Source organism: Temnothorax nylanderi, unplaced genomic scaffold (genome assembly GCF_030848795.1).
Source record: "Temnothorax nylanderi isolate EJ_2023f unplaced genomic scaffold, tnyl_v1.0 TNYL_tig0005_pilon, whole genome shotgun sequence".
Taxonomy (NCBI): Eukaryota; Metazoa; Arthropoda; class Insecta; order Hymenoptera; family Formicidae; genus Temnothorax; species Temnothorax nylanderi.
Window position 1 is genome coordinate 1,854,232 of NW_027249067.1, and position 15,161 is coordinate 1,869,392.

At 37.6% G+C, this 15,161-nt stretch overlaps 1 protein-coding gene across 4 annotated transcripts in view; it reads left to right on the plus strand.

Moving 5' to 3' along the window:
• The window catches only part of Sesn (Sestrin), a 169,176-nt gene that overhangs the window by 56,250 nt on the left and 97,765 nt on the right, over nucleotides 1-15,161 (plus strand). For all 4 annotated transcript variants that reach the window (XM_071712883.1, XM_071712890.1, XM_071712896.1 and 1 more), the window contains exon 6: nucleotides 3,388-3,417. In XM_071712883.1, the coding sequence (XP_071568984.1) occupies nucleotides 3,388-3,417 (30 nt within the window). The remainder of the gene's footprint in view (nucleotides 1-3,387; nucleotides 3,418-15,161) is intronic.

Here is a 15,161-nt window from a genome sequence, read left to right on the forward strand (position 1 = left end):
ATAAAGATGCAGATACTTTGCTATAACGCGATTAGAGGTGTTAAATTTCCCAAATTTGCAGATAAAAATGTTCTTGGAATAAATAAGGATATCGAGAAAAAGTTTCAAATTGCGAAATGGTAGTTGCGAGATGAAACATATAACGATGCTAGTTTTAGTAATCGTGAAAATGCGAATCTAATCGATTATTCAACATTACGGTGCTATAAGCGCGTCGCTCCTTTTTCTTCTCGTTATGGACGTACAGGCAAAAACCTCGTTCAGCGAAATAGTTCCGGTAAATCAAAGTTTATTCGTCGTGTAAATCGCATGCGTAGTAAAGTACTGTCGTCAAGCGGCGACAATGCTGTTGCAACAAATTGTGTGCGCATACGAGATTTGGGAGTAAACCGTACATACACAGGCGCGATTATGCATGGGATGCCATAGACCGCGAGAATGCATAATCAACAACGTGTTATTTGTTTATGTTTCTAATAAAACACAAACAAGATACAGCCATTATTTCCGCGTCAGTTTCCTGTTATTCGTTGCAAACCCGTAAATTATTCTCGAAGAGCTGTTGCGGAAGAACTGTACGAATACATCTTTATTTAATTATTATCATCTATATAATATTTGGCAATATACATACTGCGGTATATTTTTTAATAATCTTTTAGAATTGTTCTAAAATCTAAAGTATTTAAATAAATTCAAAATTAAGCGACCCAACTGGGTCGCTTAATTTTGAATTTATTTTTATCTACGTACTGGCGAATTTAGTTATTTATTCCATTGTCTAAAGTATTTAATTTATTAATTCGCTACTGCATATCACATTAGAGAGGATAATTTTATCGAAAAATTCTTTATTACGTATAATTATTATCTATTTATATAAAATTATTTATTAAGTATAATTTTTTTATTTCGCTGTGATTGATACAGTGAATTTTATTTATAGAAATTAGACAGTTGAAAATAATCGACCCGCATTTTTTTATTCAGGTTTCTTTATCAGTCGACCCGATTTATGTCTTATTTTAAGACGCACATCTTACTTTCCACTTATTTTCCAGAATAAAGCCGTACACATTAATAGATCTTCGTAGTGATCAACCTATTTATTACCCGCGAACACAATGTGCGAGACACACGCAATTACCTACTTACAGCTCATTAAACTATTTCCCAATCTTCAATCTTGCGCACACGATGGTATGTGAAGATGGTATATGGAATGTCAAATAGATCAAAGTAGACGAGTGTTCAGTCAACCGCAAGCGTGTAAAAATCTTAGTAATATATTATGTCAATTATGCACGTGCAAATTAAATCATTATGAAATTTTGAAGTTTATAATTCCATAAAATTTTATATAATTACATAATTATATAAATTATTAAAATGTTATAAGAAAAATATATGAGATCGATTAAAAATAAATTTCCTCTTAATATGATAATTTGGTGAGATTAAGAAACTCAGCCATATTTCATTTTGTGCGAACAATTGTTAAATATTAATGGGATTGATAAGAAGTTAATGTAATAGGAGTTTCATACTTGACATACTATATTTGAAATATTACTCAGTTCGCTCTGACCAAATTATTCGGCATCTCGTATAATCTGGATCTTATGAATAAATATAAGCTAAGACATTCGCGCGTCTCGCCTCTACAATCCAGAATACGGCTGCCGCGGCGCGGGAAGATATATGATACAAAAATTTCGCATCGCCGCCGCTGCGTTGAATCGTTAATGAATCCGTCGCGCAACGCCCACGCTCGCGGATGTCTTAATGAAGGCAATCCAATTAGTATGCGCGGACAATGGAAGAGATCACGGGTAGCACGAATCTCTTCCCGACCTGTGTGTCCCTTTTCGCTCCCGCCTCCCGCGACTTTTGCATTCTCAGCGTTCCGTCGTACGAAATATGCGCATGCTTTATAGGGCCGATGAAATGTGTGAATTTAATTTCTCGGTGCTGCGGGCGCATAAATATGCATCGTGCGGCGCTCGCTCCTTCCCCGCGCTCTGATTTATGCGCGATTACGCATTTACTGGAGCGGCGACGGATTCCGCTGACCGAGAACGGTCAGCGGTTTCGATATTGTCCGGATGAACGAGAGGAGAGACGACATAAAAGGACCACTGAAAACTTTAATCGATAGCCCAGCTCTTCCAATATAATCCGATCCACCGGCCGGATCAATTCATCCGGGGCATCCGCACTTCAATATGAATCCCGGACCACGGTTATTTTATACCGTACAGTAAGAATTAGCGATATCCGTCTTCCTCTTTCGATATAGAGAGGAACCGAAAGAATTTTTATATTATAAAATTCTTTTTTTTTATCGTGTTAGGTATTTTATATTGATTTAATTAAGTAGGATTAGTAGTTTGATTATTTTATTAATGTATTTTAAATATTTGTTTTGACGTTTAAGTCTTTTTAAAAGCTCTCTCGGAAGCCCTCGTTCAATGATGCAGAGTAAAATCGGCGATATTAATTTTTCTTGTCTCGCGAAATGTATTCGCATTTGTATTATGTATCGGATAAATCGATTTCCGTGGAAAATGTTATATAGAGCTCCGGCATATGCATCCGTTTCTCTTTCGGAGCACGTACGACGACCATGAAAGTTAATCAAGCAGTCCGAAGCATTGAGTATTAAATTAATCCCAACACGTTGTGTGCAGACCTCGCGAGAATGTAACCAGCCGCGACGGCTGATTGATACAAATTGGCATCAATTTCCTTCAATTTGCGAGGGATCTCGCAATTTTACGACGCTAGGCGGCATCTGCCGTCGTTGCCGGGCGCCTCGCCTCGCCGACGGGCAAAGCATTTCTCTTGTACACGCGCGCGGATCGATGTAACTGGCTGTGTCGTCGGTAAAGCCGGGGATATCATTTCGAAATGACTTGGATAGGTGGCGTACAAGCCACCTCTTTTCTCGATCGCACACGCTCGCGCGAGATTTCTCTTGTTTTGTTATTTATATTAGCTTCGTATGAATTGTTAATTTATGCTGAGTACATGCTGCATCGATCGACAATGTTGCATCTGGCTGTGAGATTAAGCATCTGATCTGGTTTTACATTAATTAAAATTAAATTAAAAATTACAATTTTAAAATTTTCGCTTTTATATTGATTAAAATTTAATAGCTTAATCTCATTAATTTTAATAATATTTATGATTTTCAACAAAGTGGACCGGTGAGATAACTCCTTTTTCTCGTATCGCGATTGTTAGACGCGAAGTAATTTAACGACGTTTGATTTCGCTGATTCAAATTTTCAATACATTGATTCAAATACAAAATGATAAGTTTGTATATTATAATTTATAATTTTCCTATTTTACTAATGTAATTTTTGTTTTCTTTTTCAGCTGCCGGATCTGAACAATCTCGACGAAAAGGTAAGTCCAGATAAAGATGATAACATAATAACATGTCAATTTGCATGAAAAATATATGTAGTACCTACCCGTAAAATGAAAAATCATCATATTCTGTTAAAAGACGAAGAAATTACGGTTTTGATATAAATTTCAAGTCCGTACGTACAATAATTTGCTATCAAAACACGTAATCGATTTTAGAAAAATCTCTATATACGGATCAATTATTTGATAGGCGACAACCGTACCACATTAAGTATAGACTACGTGATTTAAATATAGACAAAGAAGAACGTTTTATAGATCCATAAAAATTACAACGTTCGCACGGAAAATTACATGCCTACGTGACTATTATCATAAAGTGGCGAGTCAACGTAATGCAGGCAATAAGAATGCAAAAATTTCTAACGACTCCGACTTATCTGTTATCTACCATTCTACCTTATCATCTATCTATTTTTGTCCAACGTCATTAATAACGCCTCGAGTTAATCATATAATACGATATTAGATAGCCTTAGTTCTTCGTCATTTTTATGTTACGCTGGAGTATTTCGACTTATAGGAAGCTTACTATACATAATAACTTGTTATCGATCAGTTAATGTTGGATTTGGAGCGATTACTTTTTTTTTATCGAAAGGTTTTAAAAGGTTATTGACACACATTCTTGTTTTCAATACATTATGGATATTATATGTTGTAGTTATATTAGTGCATAGAAACTGAAAAAATTTACATTGTACCACATTTTAAAATATTCTTGAAGAATAGTATTTACGTTATAGATTATTATAAATTTAAAAAGGGAAAGTAGAAAGTGGGCGTAAATGTATCAATGCAAAAATAATCAATCCGCGTCGGGATTGGTAAAATATCAAGCCGCGCAACCTATTATTACTCTTCTCTTCTCGAATTTTTCTTCGGGAGGATTCTTCGGATCTTTCCGAACTTTCATTTATATTGAATTTTTACGTAAAACGTGATTCGCAAAGAATGTACCGCAGAGTCACGTTCGCAGTTGCGAATATCCGAGGAATGTCGGTCATCTCGTATTGGCAATAGGGCCACCTGTTCCGAGGAATTGTATACGGCGTTTAAGAGAAGCGTCGTGTAATAGCTGTCCTAATTATACATGCTATCCTATCGATTTATTAAGTCATCGTTACATATATGCCGTAGCATAATGATAAAGAATTGATTTTTCTATATTTTAAGTATACATTTCTTTTTACATACATGTTGATATTTCTATAATTTAACATAGTTCTTTTTTCGTTCTTTTTGATGCATATAACAATATATGTAATTAAGATCGTATTACAGAAATAGTTTAATATCGTGTGTAATGGTCATTACTCTTAATAGGTAACTACGTGAATTTCTAGGAATCAGGAAAAAACAAGATATACTACGTCAAAAATCTAAGTTAATCACGTCAATTAAGATTTTCCTTCTCTTCGTACTCTTTCTCAGTTTTAATGCGAACCGTCGCAACTCCTCCACGTAATCGTCATTACGGTGTTATTGCGTAATTCAACTCGAACGATTCTCTTCAATTTTACCGCGGCATTGCTCATTATCCAATTTCAGCGGTCGTCGAACTTCTCGCCATCGAAAATTGCACGCGTTTATTCATTCGTTCCGGCATACGAGGCCCAATTTTCATATGTTGGCACGTGGGTTTATATTTGGACACGGATCAGCGGGGGGGGGGGGGGAAGGTGGGATTTCGTTCACGTTCGAGTCGAATACGAGAATCACGTGTGCGTAATTCCGCGTGTTCTGGTTACGACCTTCGTGCGATCATATTGCTACCCGCGCGTCCGCACCGGGTAGCATAATCGACTATACCCTCCTTTGACATGCAAATGACGCCGTGCAACATTCAAATTGTAGCCCGTGTTCCGGCATAGTTGCACACTGACTTTTGTACTGTACAGCAAGCACGGTGCGTTACGCAGCGATAAAGCGGCTTTATTAGATTGCATTTCGTAGTCGCGTGTTGCTGGATCTCTGTGGAAAGGAGAAATAATGATCCGTACACAACTTTGTTACATGAAAGAATGAATGGCAAGAGTAATCCGTAAAACGCGAATTTTCCTCCCGTGACACAGATATATTATATAATTCACATTCGCGAAGCAGATTAGAATAAACACGATGAAACTATAAGCAGAGGAAATTAATAGTAAACGAGGTTTCTAATTACCGTCGGGTATAACAATAATCCAATTTGAGTACTTAAAACCTTCATCTAATATAAATAAACTCGCGATTATAAAAGCAATCTCTGTCCATTTATCGTCTATTCACTTAACATGTGTATCGGATATAATTTAGACGTTCCGTCGACAGACTACGTGTAGACTATGGTGGATATCAGGTATAATTAATATACATTTGCATACATACATACATACATACATACATACATACATACACATACGTACATACATGTATATATGCGCGTGATTAAATCGAGTGTCATTAGCGTTCAGTTAGCGTCCGGGGTGAACATTCTATTGGTGTCTGTCGTGCTGCGTGCATGTGACTGTTGCATTTGCAGGTGCAAAGTGTCGTCGGCCAATGAGGTCGTCGATCGTTCACTGTCCGGTCAAGTATTTTCACGCGTATCTAACTCTGATGGTATAACACGTCAGCGAGATCGGGGTTAACAAGATAATAGCTTTAAAAAGATAAACATAAAGCACTAAAGGTCACAGTCACGTAATTGCTTGCTAAGAAGAAATCAATCTTCGAATTTCACTTTAATAAATATAAAATCCTGACTCGAAGCTACATATATTGCTAATTATAATAATTTCAATAATTGTGACTTTTAACGTAACGATTATGAGTTTTTTTTTTAATTGCCGATAACAAATTGCTAAGAACTCGGATTGCACGGTGGTGCTGCATTTTTTATATTGTCCCTCGTCTTTTATATAAATAGTTTCAGGCACACGTATTCTAATCGTGATACTCAAGCGAGCATCGCTAGACGCGGTTATTCACTTTTATGCATACAAAGTCGTTATAGAAGTTTGAGGAAAACAGGCCACGCGTACCTCGTGCGCTTTGCATGTATACCTATATAAACTGTAGTTTCCTAATGTACCTCTAATGTTCTTGGGCAAACGGTTATTTCTAACAGCGCGCGAATGACAAGTCAACACTTTTAGCGCAGATAGTCTCGTAACACTGGTACGACATTTAAATCGCCGACAAACTACCATTTATCTACCAGTGCTTAATGCATTAATGATGCTTATTTACATCATTAATTTAAATTCTTTTATCATTAACGTTGGAGTTATGTGGAGTGATCCAGATACTAACTTTTAAATATTATAAAGTCAAGTGGTATTTTGCAATAGGAAGTAAACAATATTGGGTGGGAATAACTTCGCTTTTGTGATTGCGTAACGATATGTTTTCGCGATCGCGAGCTTGCAAAGCGCAGCATTGACGAAGAAACCGGTTCTGAACTCTCGAACTCGGAATCGGTTCGAACTGGCTGCCGTCTCGGAAGCCATTATGCCGATCTGATGTCACTATGAGAATAATTTTAGTCTTTGTTACGCAATGTGATTTGTTTTCAAACGCGAGCGTTGAATCGTTACGTGAGTCCTACTAAAGAGTAGGACTGGCACTTCCGAGCTCGGAATCGGTGTTCTCAATCGATTCCTTACCGAAGTTAGAAGACCGCACCTCGCTGACTGCGCTGTTTCAACGTCGATTTAATGCCCGTGCAGTCATAACTTTACTCGGCGTTGCGCAACGATTTGTTTTCGAGCTCGGGGTGGAATTGCTCGCTTGTAAGAAAGAGGGAGATATACCGGTTCGCGGTATATGCGGCTCATTCGCTTGGCCGTAGGTGCCTTTTAGAAGTTGAGAAAATATCTGTGTCACTCGTGACGATCGGTCGCCGCCGTTGAAGCTTGCCAGATACTCGTTGTAAACAGGATGGAATTCGCATGCATATTCAAGTTTGACGTGCGCGCGCGACGACGAGAGTATCGAGGTCGCGGGCTTAATTTTCGCCCGGGGATTTCAGGCCGCAAGAGAGTAAAAGCGCTCTCGCGTTTTTCGGTGAAAGTACGAGACGATGGGCTCCGCAGGATCGATCAATTGGGTTAACGACTCCTCGAGTAGACATATTCGCCATTCCGAGCACGGGCTCGGAAGTTGCACGATTAACCGGGATGATTATGACAGCGGAGAAAACATCCTCACCAAAATAATACCCGATAAAATTGATGCTCATTATTCTTTAACGACCACACGATGACGTGTGAGTAGTCGTAATTAGATGTATCATTTTTCATAACATCGTAATATTACTATCGCCTTCGATAATGATATAATTTATATGTATACAGTCATCAATAAATGAATATCACGGTTATCTTTGTTGAACTTACGGATTTATAATTATTAATTTATTATATTTATATAGTCATCAATAAATGAATATCGCGGTTATCTTTGTTGAACTTACACATTTATAATTATTAATTTATTATATTTATAGTACAATTTTTCTCAAGTGTTAAGTAATTTATACATTCTTTGTTATTTGGACTACTCACTAATTTAATGACTATCGTTTTTCAAGAACTTCGAGGATTGTTATAATTAAGGTAAAGGAAGGAGATAAAAAGAAAAATAGTGACGTTGCTTGAAAACAAGATACGATCGTTTTTTTTTTGCGAAATTGTGCTAATTTTTTTCCTATTAAGAGATCTATGTAAGTGGTAGTTGTAACTGATGTTTACAATGATTTACATAAAATGTGTGTCATCAGACGAACGTCCGTTTAGCGTAGCGGATAATCATTAATACACGGAGAGTTCGGCTCGTAGTTGTCGAAATGCGAAACTCAACCGTCATCGTGCATCTGTCGTCCGCCAGCAATGTCTGCTTTGAAATTCCCAAACTCCCTTTCGCGTATTATGTGCAAATTTCGCGAACATCACCACGAGAATACACGAGGAACGCTCGTCTTCGGCGTCCGTTTACAACACCATCATTTACAATTTGTGGTCGTGCTCGCTAGAGCGAACTGACATATGACTCGCGTACATGCACGTGTGCACATAACAGTTTCTGTACTATCTCTCTCAAGAAACGATTTTTATTTATTTTAACAAATAAGATCCTTTTTTTAGTTTTCAGACAAATCGATTTGCATTGATTTAATTTATAATCAAAACAGAAAATGCTTGAATCACCTTAATGACTTTTAATTCCATTTTTTATTTAATTTCTATTCGTACTATACGTTATTTTAATTATTTTTTTTTACAAAATAAATACTCAAAGAAATGTTATGTACAAACATAATTTTCTTAATTCTTATATAATTTCGAATTGTCTGGTTGTAGAAGTTTTTGAAATACTATGTTATAGTTCTCGCGAGAGCTTTTACGTGAAATTAATATTACGGTAACACGATATTTTGCAACGCGAATAATATCACATCAGGGATTCTCGACTCACGTTACGTCGGCGATTAGCGTCCCTGAACGGCGCTATATGTACGTTAATTCTCTCGTAACTAGTGTACGTATGTTACACGCATACACGCGCATGACGTATATGGTCGAGCTTGATAAACAACAGTGGTTGCCAAATTGCGGCTAATAATAAATGGAAAATCATTTGCGTAATGAAATGCGTTCGACCGGGCTGACGTTTCGCAGAGCGGACGCGAATCTCACAAATGTCGCGTTCGATATCGCATTGAATCATTTATTTCGGCAAAGGCTTCATATAGAAACTAGTCGAAACGGAGCGTTGAGTAGAACCATTAATTTCTCGCGACATGCTGAAACGTGAATAATCCAAAGAAATGTTTATCTGTAATGACAACCACAGATTCGACTGCGCCTAGTTTCGGTAATTTTGGTACTAGAGACCCTATAATAAGGGACTCGCCATAAGACCGAGTTTTGATTGGTCCGCCAGTTTTGTCAAAAGAAAGAGAAACAGAAAGAGAAAGAGGTATAAGAGAGAAAGAGAAAGCGATCTAAATGTATATCCTTCTCTCTCTCTCGCAAGATTTTGACAAAACTGGCGTTATGTGGCCAGTCTCTTATTATAGGATCTCTAATTGGTACTTCAGGAACTCGATAATGATGCATCACGGTTCTCAGCGAGTCTTTCTCAAATCTCACTTCCTGGACTGTCCGAATATTACGTCTACGAATTTTCCTTGAACGAGAGCCTGTCGATGAGAAGCAACATTGTGTAGAAGAGATTCATTAATTTCTCGTGATACACTCTCTGAAGCGTGAGCTTAAAGTAGCGTTTTATCTCGAACGGCAGCCATAAGATATGATTACGCCTAGATTCGCTAATTGGCGCTTCAAGGACTTGATAATGTGTTACGGTAATCTATGAGCCTCATTTCTCACCTTCAGTGTTCCTTGAATATTTTAAATTTACTCCGCTTTATAACGAAAGTAAATATTTTCCGATAACTATCTTAATTAAAATATGACTTTGATTGATGAGTTCGCAGATGCGAATTTTAGTAATTTACATAAACTGCTGTTTGCATACGTTTGCATCTCTCATTAAATATCACGTGCCAAATTTTCAAATGATTGGAGATGAATTAAATCACTCGTATCAAATTTTTGTACATAATTGAAATCTTCATACGTTTTAATGTATTCGTAAAAACGTTGATAGGTCGAGGTGTTAAAAAAACAATTTTTGTGAAAAGCTGATAGTTTTCGATATCAGACAAGATGTTATGGCTGCGAATGCAAATGGGTTAACGCGATAATTTAATACAAAGCTTCCCGAGCGGTCGTTAACCTCTCGAGTACATAAAGAGCAAAAGCTAGAGGTAAAGTATACCCTCGGCTACAATGACGTGTATCGCGCGTCACTGCATGCACATACCTGAAACGATAATTTGCCGTGACGTTCAATGTGCGTCATTGCAGCGGAGAAAAATCTGTGTATATTATGCTCATTTGCGATATCGGCGCATTACTGCGATACTCACGTTACGTTTGAACGAGGATGATAATTTTATTCTTATAAATTCCGGACTCTTCCACTCATTGCCGCATCTTTCCTCTTGAAACTCAATAAAAGCTTACGAGAATTTTTCTCTGTTATTTATATTTCTCTGTGCGCGCGTGAGTCGGAAATCTATTTTCAGCTATGGGATATAATAAGCACGATGATTACTCTAATTATCGCGTATGCGCACAGCCATACAGGATTCGTGATTCCGCTTTGCGTGTCTTTTTGCTTGGGCTGTATAAGGTTTAACGATTATGCGCGCATGAACGGAAAGCCGAATCCCGAATCAAAAGCAGTGGATTTAAATAAAGCCGCCGATTGATCCTCCTGGATAAACGTCATTAAGCCGACGGCGACAAATGTAGAGTCGTCGGGATTGCGTTCAATTAACATTTCTCCGTAACCCACGGCGCGAACGCCGTTTGTTCATTAATAAATACGCTCGAATCGCCTCGCGCAACCGCTCGATAGATAAATAATGTAACCGATGCGGGTTACGAGATCGAAGCTGCGATCGGGGCGAAGTGTGGGTGTATATATTAAGTGTGTGTGTGTGTGTGTGTGTGTGTGTGTGTGTGTGTGTGTGTGTGTGTGTGTGTGTGTGAGTGTGTTATGTAGTATATATCGTGTACACGTGGCGTGGTCCTGTGTGATTTACATATAGCAATTAACCCTTTGCGGTCGTGGCGTTCGCAACAGCGGGGATTTATGTGCCGGAGGGGCACATTGCAAGAGACTTGCAAATCAAAGGGCAAGTGCCTCTCGCACGGTGAACGCGTCTACAGGGAACCGATCGATTGCGTGACATCCTTTCGGACCTCTCGATACAATCGCATACACTAATTGAGACCGAATTTTTATTATATTTTATTGATTTTTGGTAGACATGAAAAGTAAAATATTTTAACCAGAACTTGATCGGAGAATTCTGGTGAGTTTTTATTTCGAGAGAGTTCTGTGTTTAGCCACAGATTTATTTCAATTTTAACGACTGATATGATAGATGCTTTTGTATTATTTTATCAAACCGGTTTTCCTCCATAAAATCACGCGTATTTGATATTGTCTTGATCCATTTCTGGTGCGGGTAGATAGCAAAAAATTGATAATAATGACAGAATGTAAATGATTGATGTAAAAATTAAATAGTATCTTGTTTCAAAACTACCTCTTCAAAGGTAGTAAAATAAATTTGTTAGTTAGCTTGATATGATTATTTTATACAATTAAAATTATTCTTTTATTATTACGACGATATTTGAAATCAGAACTTATTTCTCAGTACAGTTATATGGACCTGGTGCAAAAGTTATAATTTTCGAGAAGACTTGAAAAACACACGTTTTAAGAATGGTATCCACATATGTACGTCGTGATTTCAATAAATCTAATGTCAGATTTATTCATGGCTGCGTCAGCGAAGTATTTCGCGGAGTATTTATAGCGGTTAACATTTGATAATATAATTATTACTGCAGGCTATGTAACGAATCGCGGTAGTCACGTCGGCTAACGGTAATTCTCGAAGAAAGTAACATCGTCAACTTTCGACGCCATCGCCCAAAGATCTCTATTTTAAGATCCAGATTGCCTCGCGTGTGCGGCTTCCAATATCAGCGATTATCAGTCACGTCGCGTATTAGCGGTGATTACGTGTAATCCCTTAACTAGTGATGTGAATGAAAACAGTTGATATAATTGATAAGGTTTCTCCTTCGACATTTTTACTTCTTCGTTAAATTTTTTATAGCTTTTCTGAAATGTAATGTTAATTTTATCGATTGATTAAGAATACAACACAAATTAACTTAGGAAATGTATAAATAGTTAAAGGATGTTGGTCTACTGTACACTGAATTTAATATCTACTATTTGAAATGTATTTCCTCCATTGAAAGCTGTTATGTTAACTTAGACATGCTTGAAACTTATTTAAATCCAAAAATCTGTTTCTTTTTAAAAGATTTCGCATGCAGGAGATACCTTATCTTCAGTGACTTTTATATCCTCTTCGCGTGACAAACGTACAAAGCAAAAATTTTTATGCATCTCACGATATCGTTCCTTCCACATCTCTTTTACGGAAAGAAAAGGTATTGCCGAACTTGACGAAAAATTTCAGAAATATTCCACTTCCGGCATTACACGAATACCGCCATTCAGTTTAATTTCGAGAATCACCCTTTCGCTCCGCGCTGCCTTCGCGTGCGTTTATTTATAACGCAATAAATTTTACGAGACTGTGCCTCGCCGCGGCCGTAAGTGCGATTCGTAATACGCACGGTGTCCGCAGTGAATCACGTATAAAGTGAGCGGTTTTGTAAAGTAAGATAAACACGATCACAGTCGTCACCGGCGATAATGTAACGTGACGACGCGACAAATCCGCCGCATGGAGAAGATAAACTTCGGCCTTCTATCTTCATTTTTCTTATCCGTTTCTTCTCGTAAAGAAAACTGCAATGGCAAATTAGGATTTATTACTAGTTAACACCTCTAAAACTTAGTTCCTGAAATGTTCCTCGTCTTTACAATCTAGGCACTATCATTTTTCTATAATTAAGAAGTCGTACACTGTTAAATATTAGACTATTAGAGGAGATGAAATTTACACCAATACCTTTATTATTTTTAACTATGTGTGTCGAAACTTATTATTTTAACACAAAACAATATTATTTCAACTCCATTGGCATTGGTTTAGTTAAATTAATATTGTTTTAGTTAAATTAACGTATTGAGTAGGAGCAATGGTGACCTATAGGAATGGTTAAAAATAACTCAAATTGATTATAATTTGACACTACGAATTTAACAGTATAACAATACGAAGTTGACGAAAGAGTTTGCAGTTGAAAAAAAAATATTGTTACGATGCTCCATGTAAAAATCAATCCAAGTCAAAACAAGTTGTTCGATTCTAATTGCTGAATCAGCATTGAGCGACAGACAGGCGGACGGCTTTCCTTCTCCTTTCGAAGTCTCCCGAGCGGCGCCAAAGTGCCAGAAGCACCACGTGTCTCTTGGCGCCGAAGTATTTACGCGTAATCTAGCCTAGCACACACGTCGCGCGCGCGGTATGCTCGCGCGGGCGAGCCGAAGTGGGAGAAGCGCGAGTGAAAGAAACGCCGTTGGGGAGAACAGACGCGGAAACTTTTAATAGACGGTTTCGTGAGACGATTCAAGGACAAGTCGTCTCACTCGTCGAGACCGTTAAACAGCAGCGATGTAAAGAAAGTCGGCGATAACGGATTAACTCGAGGTCGCGAAATACCCGAACAATTTGGCGCCGAGTGCGCGAGGAAAATGATTTACCTTCACATCTATTAGCGTGTCTTAAGCTGAGAGCACAGACTTTTGCATAACGCATAATGCGTAAGCATAAGAAAATTGATTGGTCCATATATACATATGCATAAGGAAATAGACCAATCAATTTTCTTATGCTTACGCATTATGCGTTATGCAAAAGTCTGTGTTCCCCGCTTTAAGCTCGGCATGCTAGTGCGAGACAGTTGTCATTTTTAACGCAAATTTCCACCACGGTTCTGGATGTAATTCCCGAATGTTTTTTCCCAATGCCGTAAAAATAGACGAAACATATGGTTGAAGTATTTCAGTGTTAATTTAATATTCACACATCACGCATTTGCGTGCTAAATTGGCCTTGTAACGAATACAAACTCTCATAATTGACGAACGTTCATTTGCAATTATTAATGGAAATCAAATATATAAATTTGCCAGAATCCTAGCTTTTCAAGGAAGACACAGATATTTGCGTTTATTTTTGCACTTATAGGTGTTACGCATAAATAATGAACGCATAATATTATGCCGATTTTTTAAGAACGAACCCATTGCACGCAATTGGTGGGCAAAGTGCTCGTTGCAACGAATTTAATTATATAACTATATTATATCAATTTAATTTATAACAGAGTTGTAAAGAAAGCTTTTCCACTTTTTAGTCTAGCATTAAATTGCGTCTCCTGAAGTCTCCTCTCACATAAGTCTCGGCCTTCGTCTCCCCCTCTCCCTTTACCGAAACTCTTCTCGTCGCTCGATATTTTTTTCGCCGGCATCTGTTATCTTTTCGCTTATATTACTTATCGCTCATTAAGGTTGATAATCTGCTGTTGCTGCCGTGGGTCATTGTCCCGGAGTATAATGAAACGCTGCTATTCTACTTTCATCCTATCGTTTCCGGAGCACGCGTCGGCGTCCGCGTTTAATATTCTAGTCCATCGCGCATTATTCCTATCAAGAGTGTTTGTTATCTCGGTGGTGTGTCGGTTAGGTTAAAGAGATTATTGCGTCAGCGGTGTACTATAATTAGAAATATAGTAACATCTTTAGAATTATAATAAAAATATTGCTCCTAATTTCAAGATAGATCTACCAAACATTTTGTAAGACATTTAAAAACGCGTTATAGAATTTTTCGATATAGATTTCAAAGCGTGAAGAATTGCAGTTAGTTATATAGCATCCAGTATATCATGCAGTCATTTTTGTAAATTTCTCTATAGGATATAGGATATAAAATAGTGTAGAGGAAAAATAATATTATTCATAGGATCGTATCTTGATATTATGGATTTCATCTAGAGGAGGCTTTAGTCTTGAAGCCTGTAATCCTCGCGTTAGCAACGTGATATATATTTCAATCTCACTCGAAATCGATTTTTTTCTCTCTCGTGTTTGTGGCA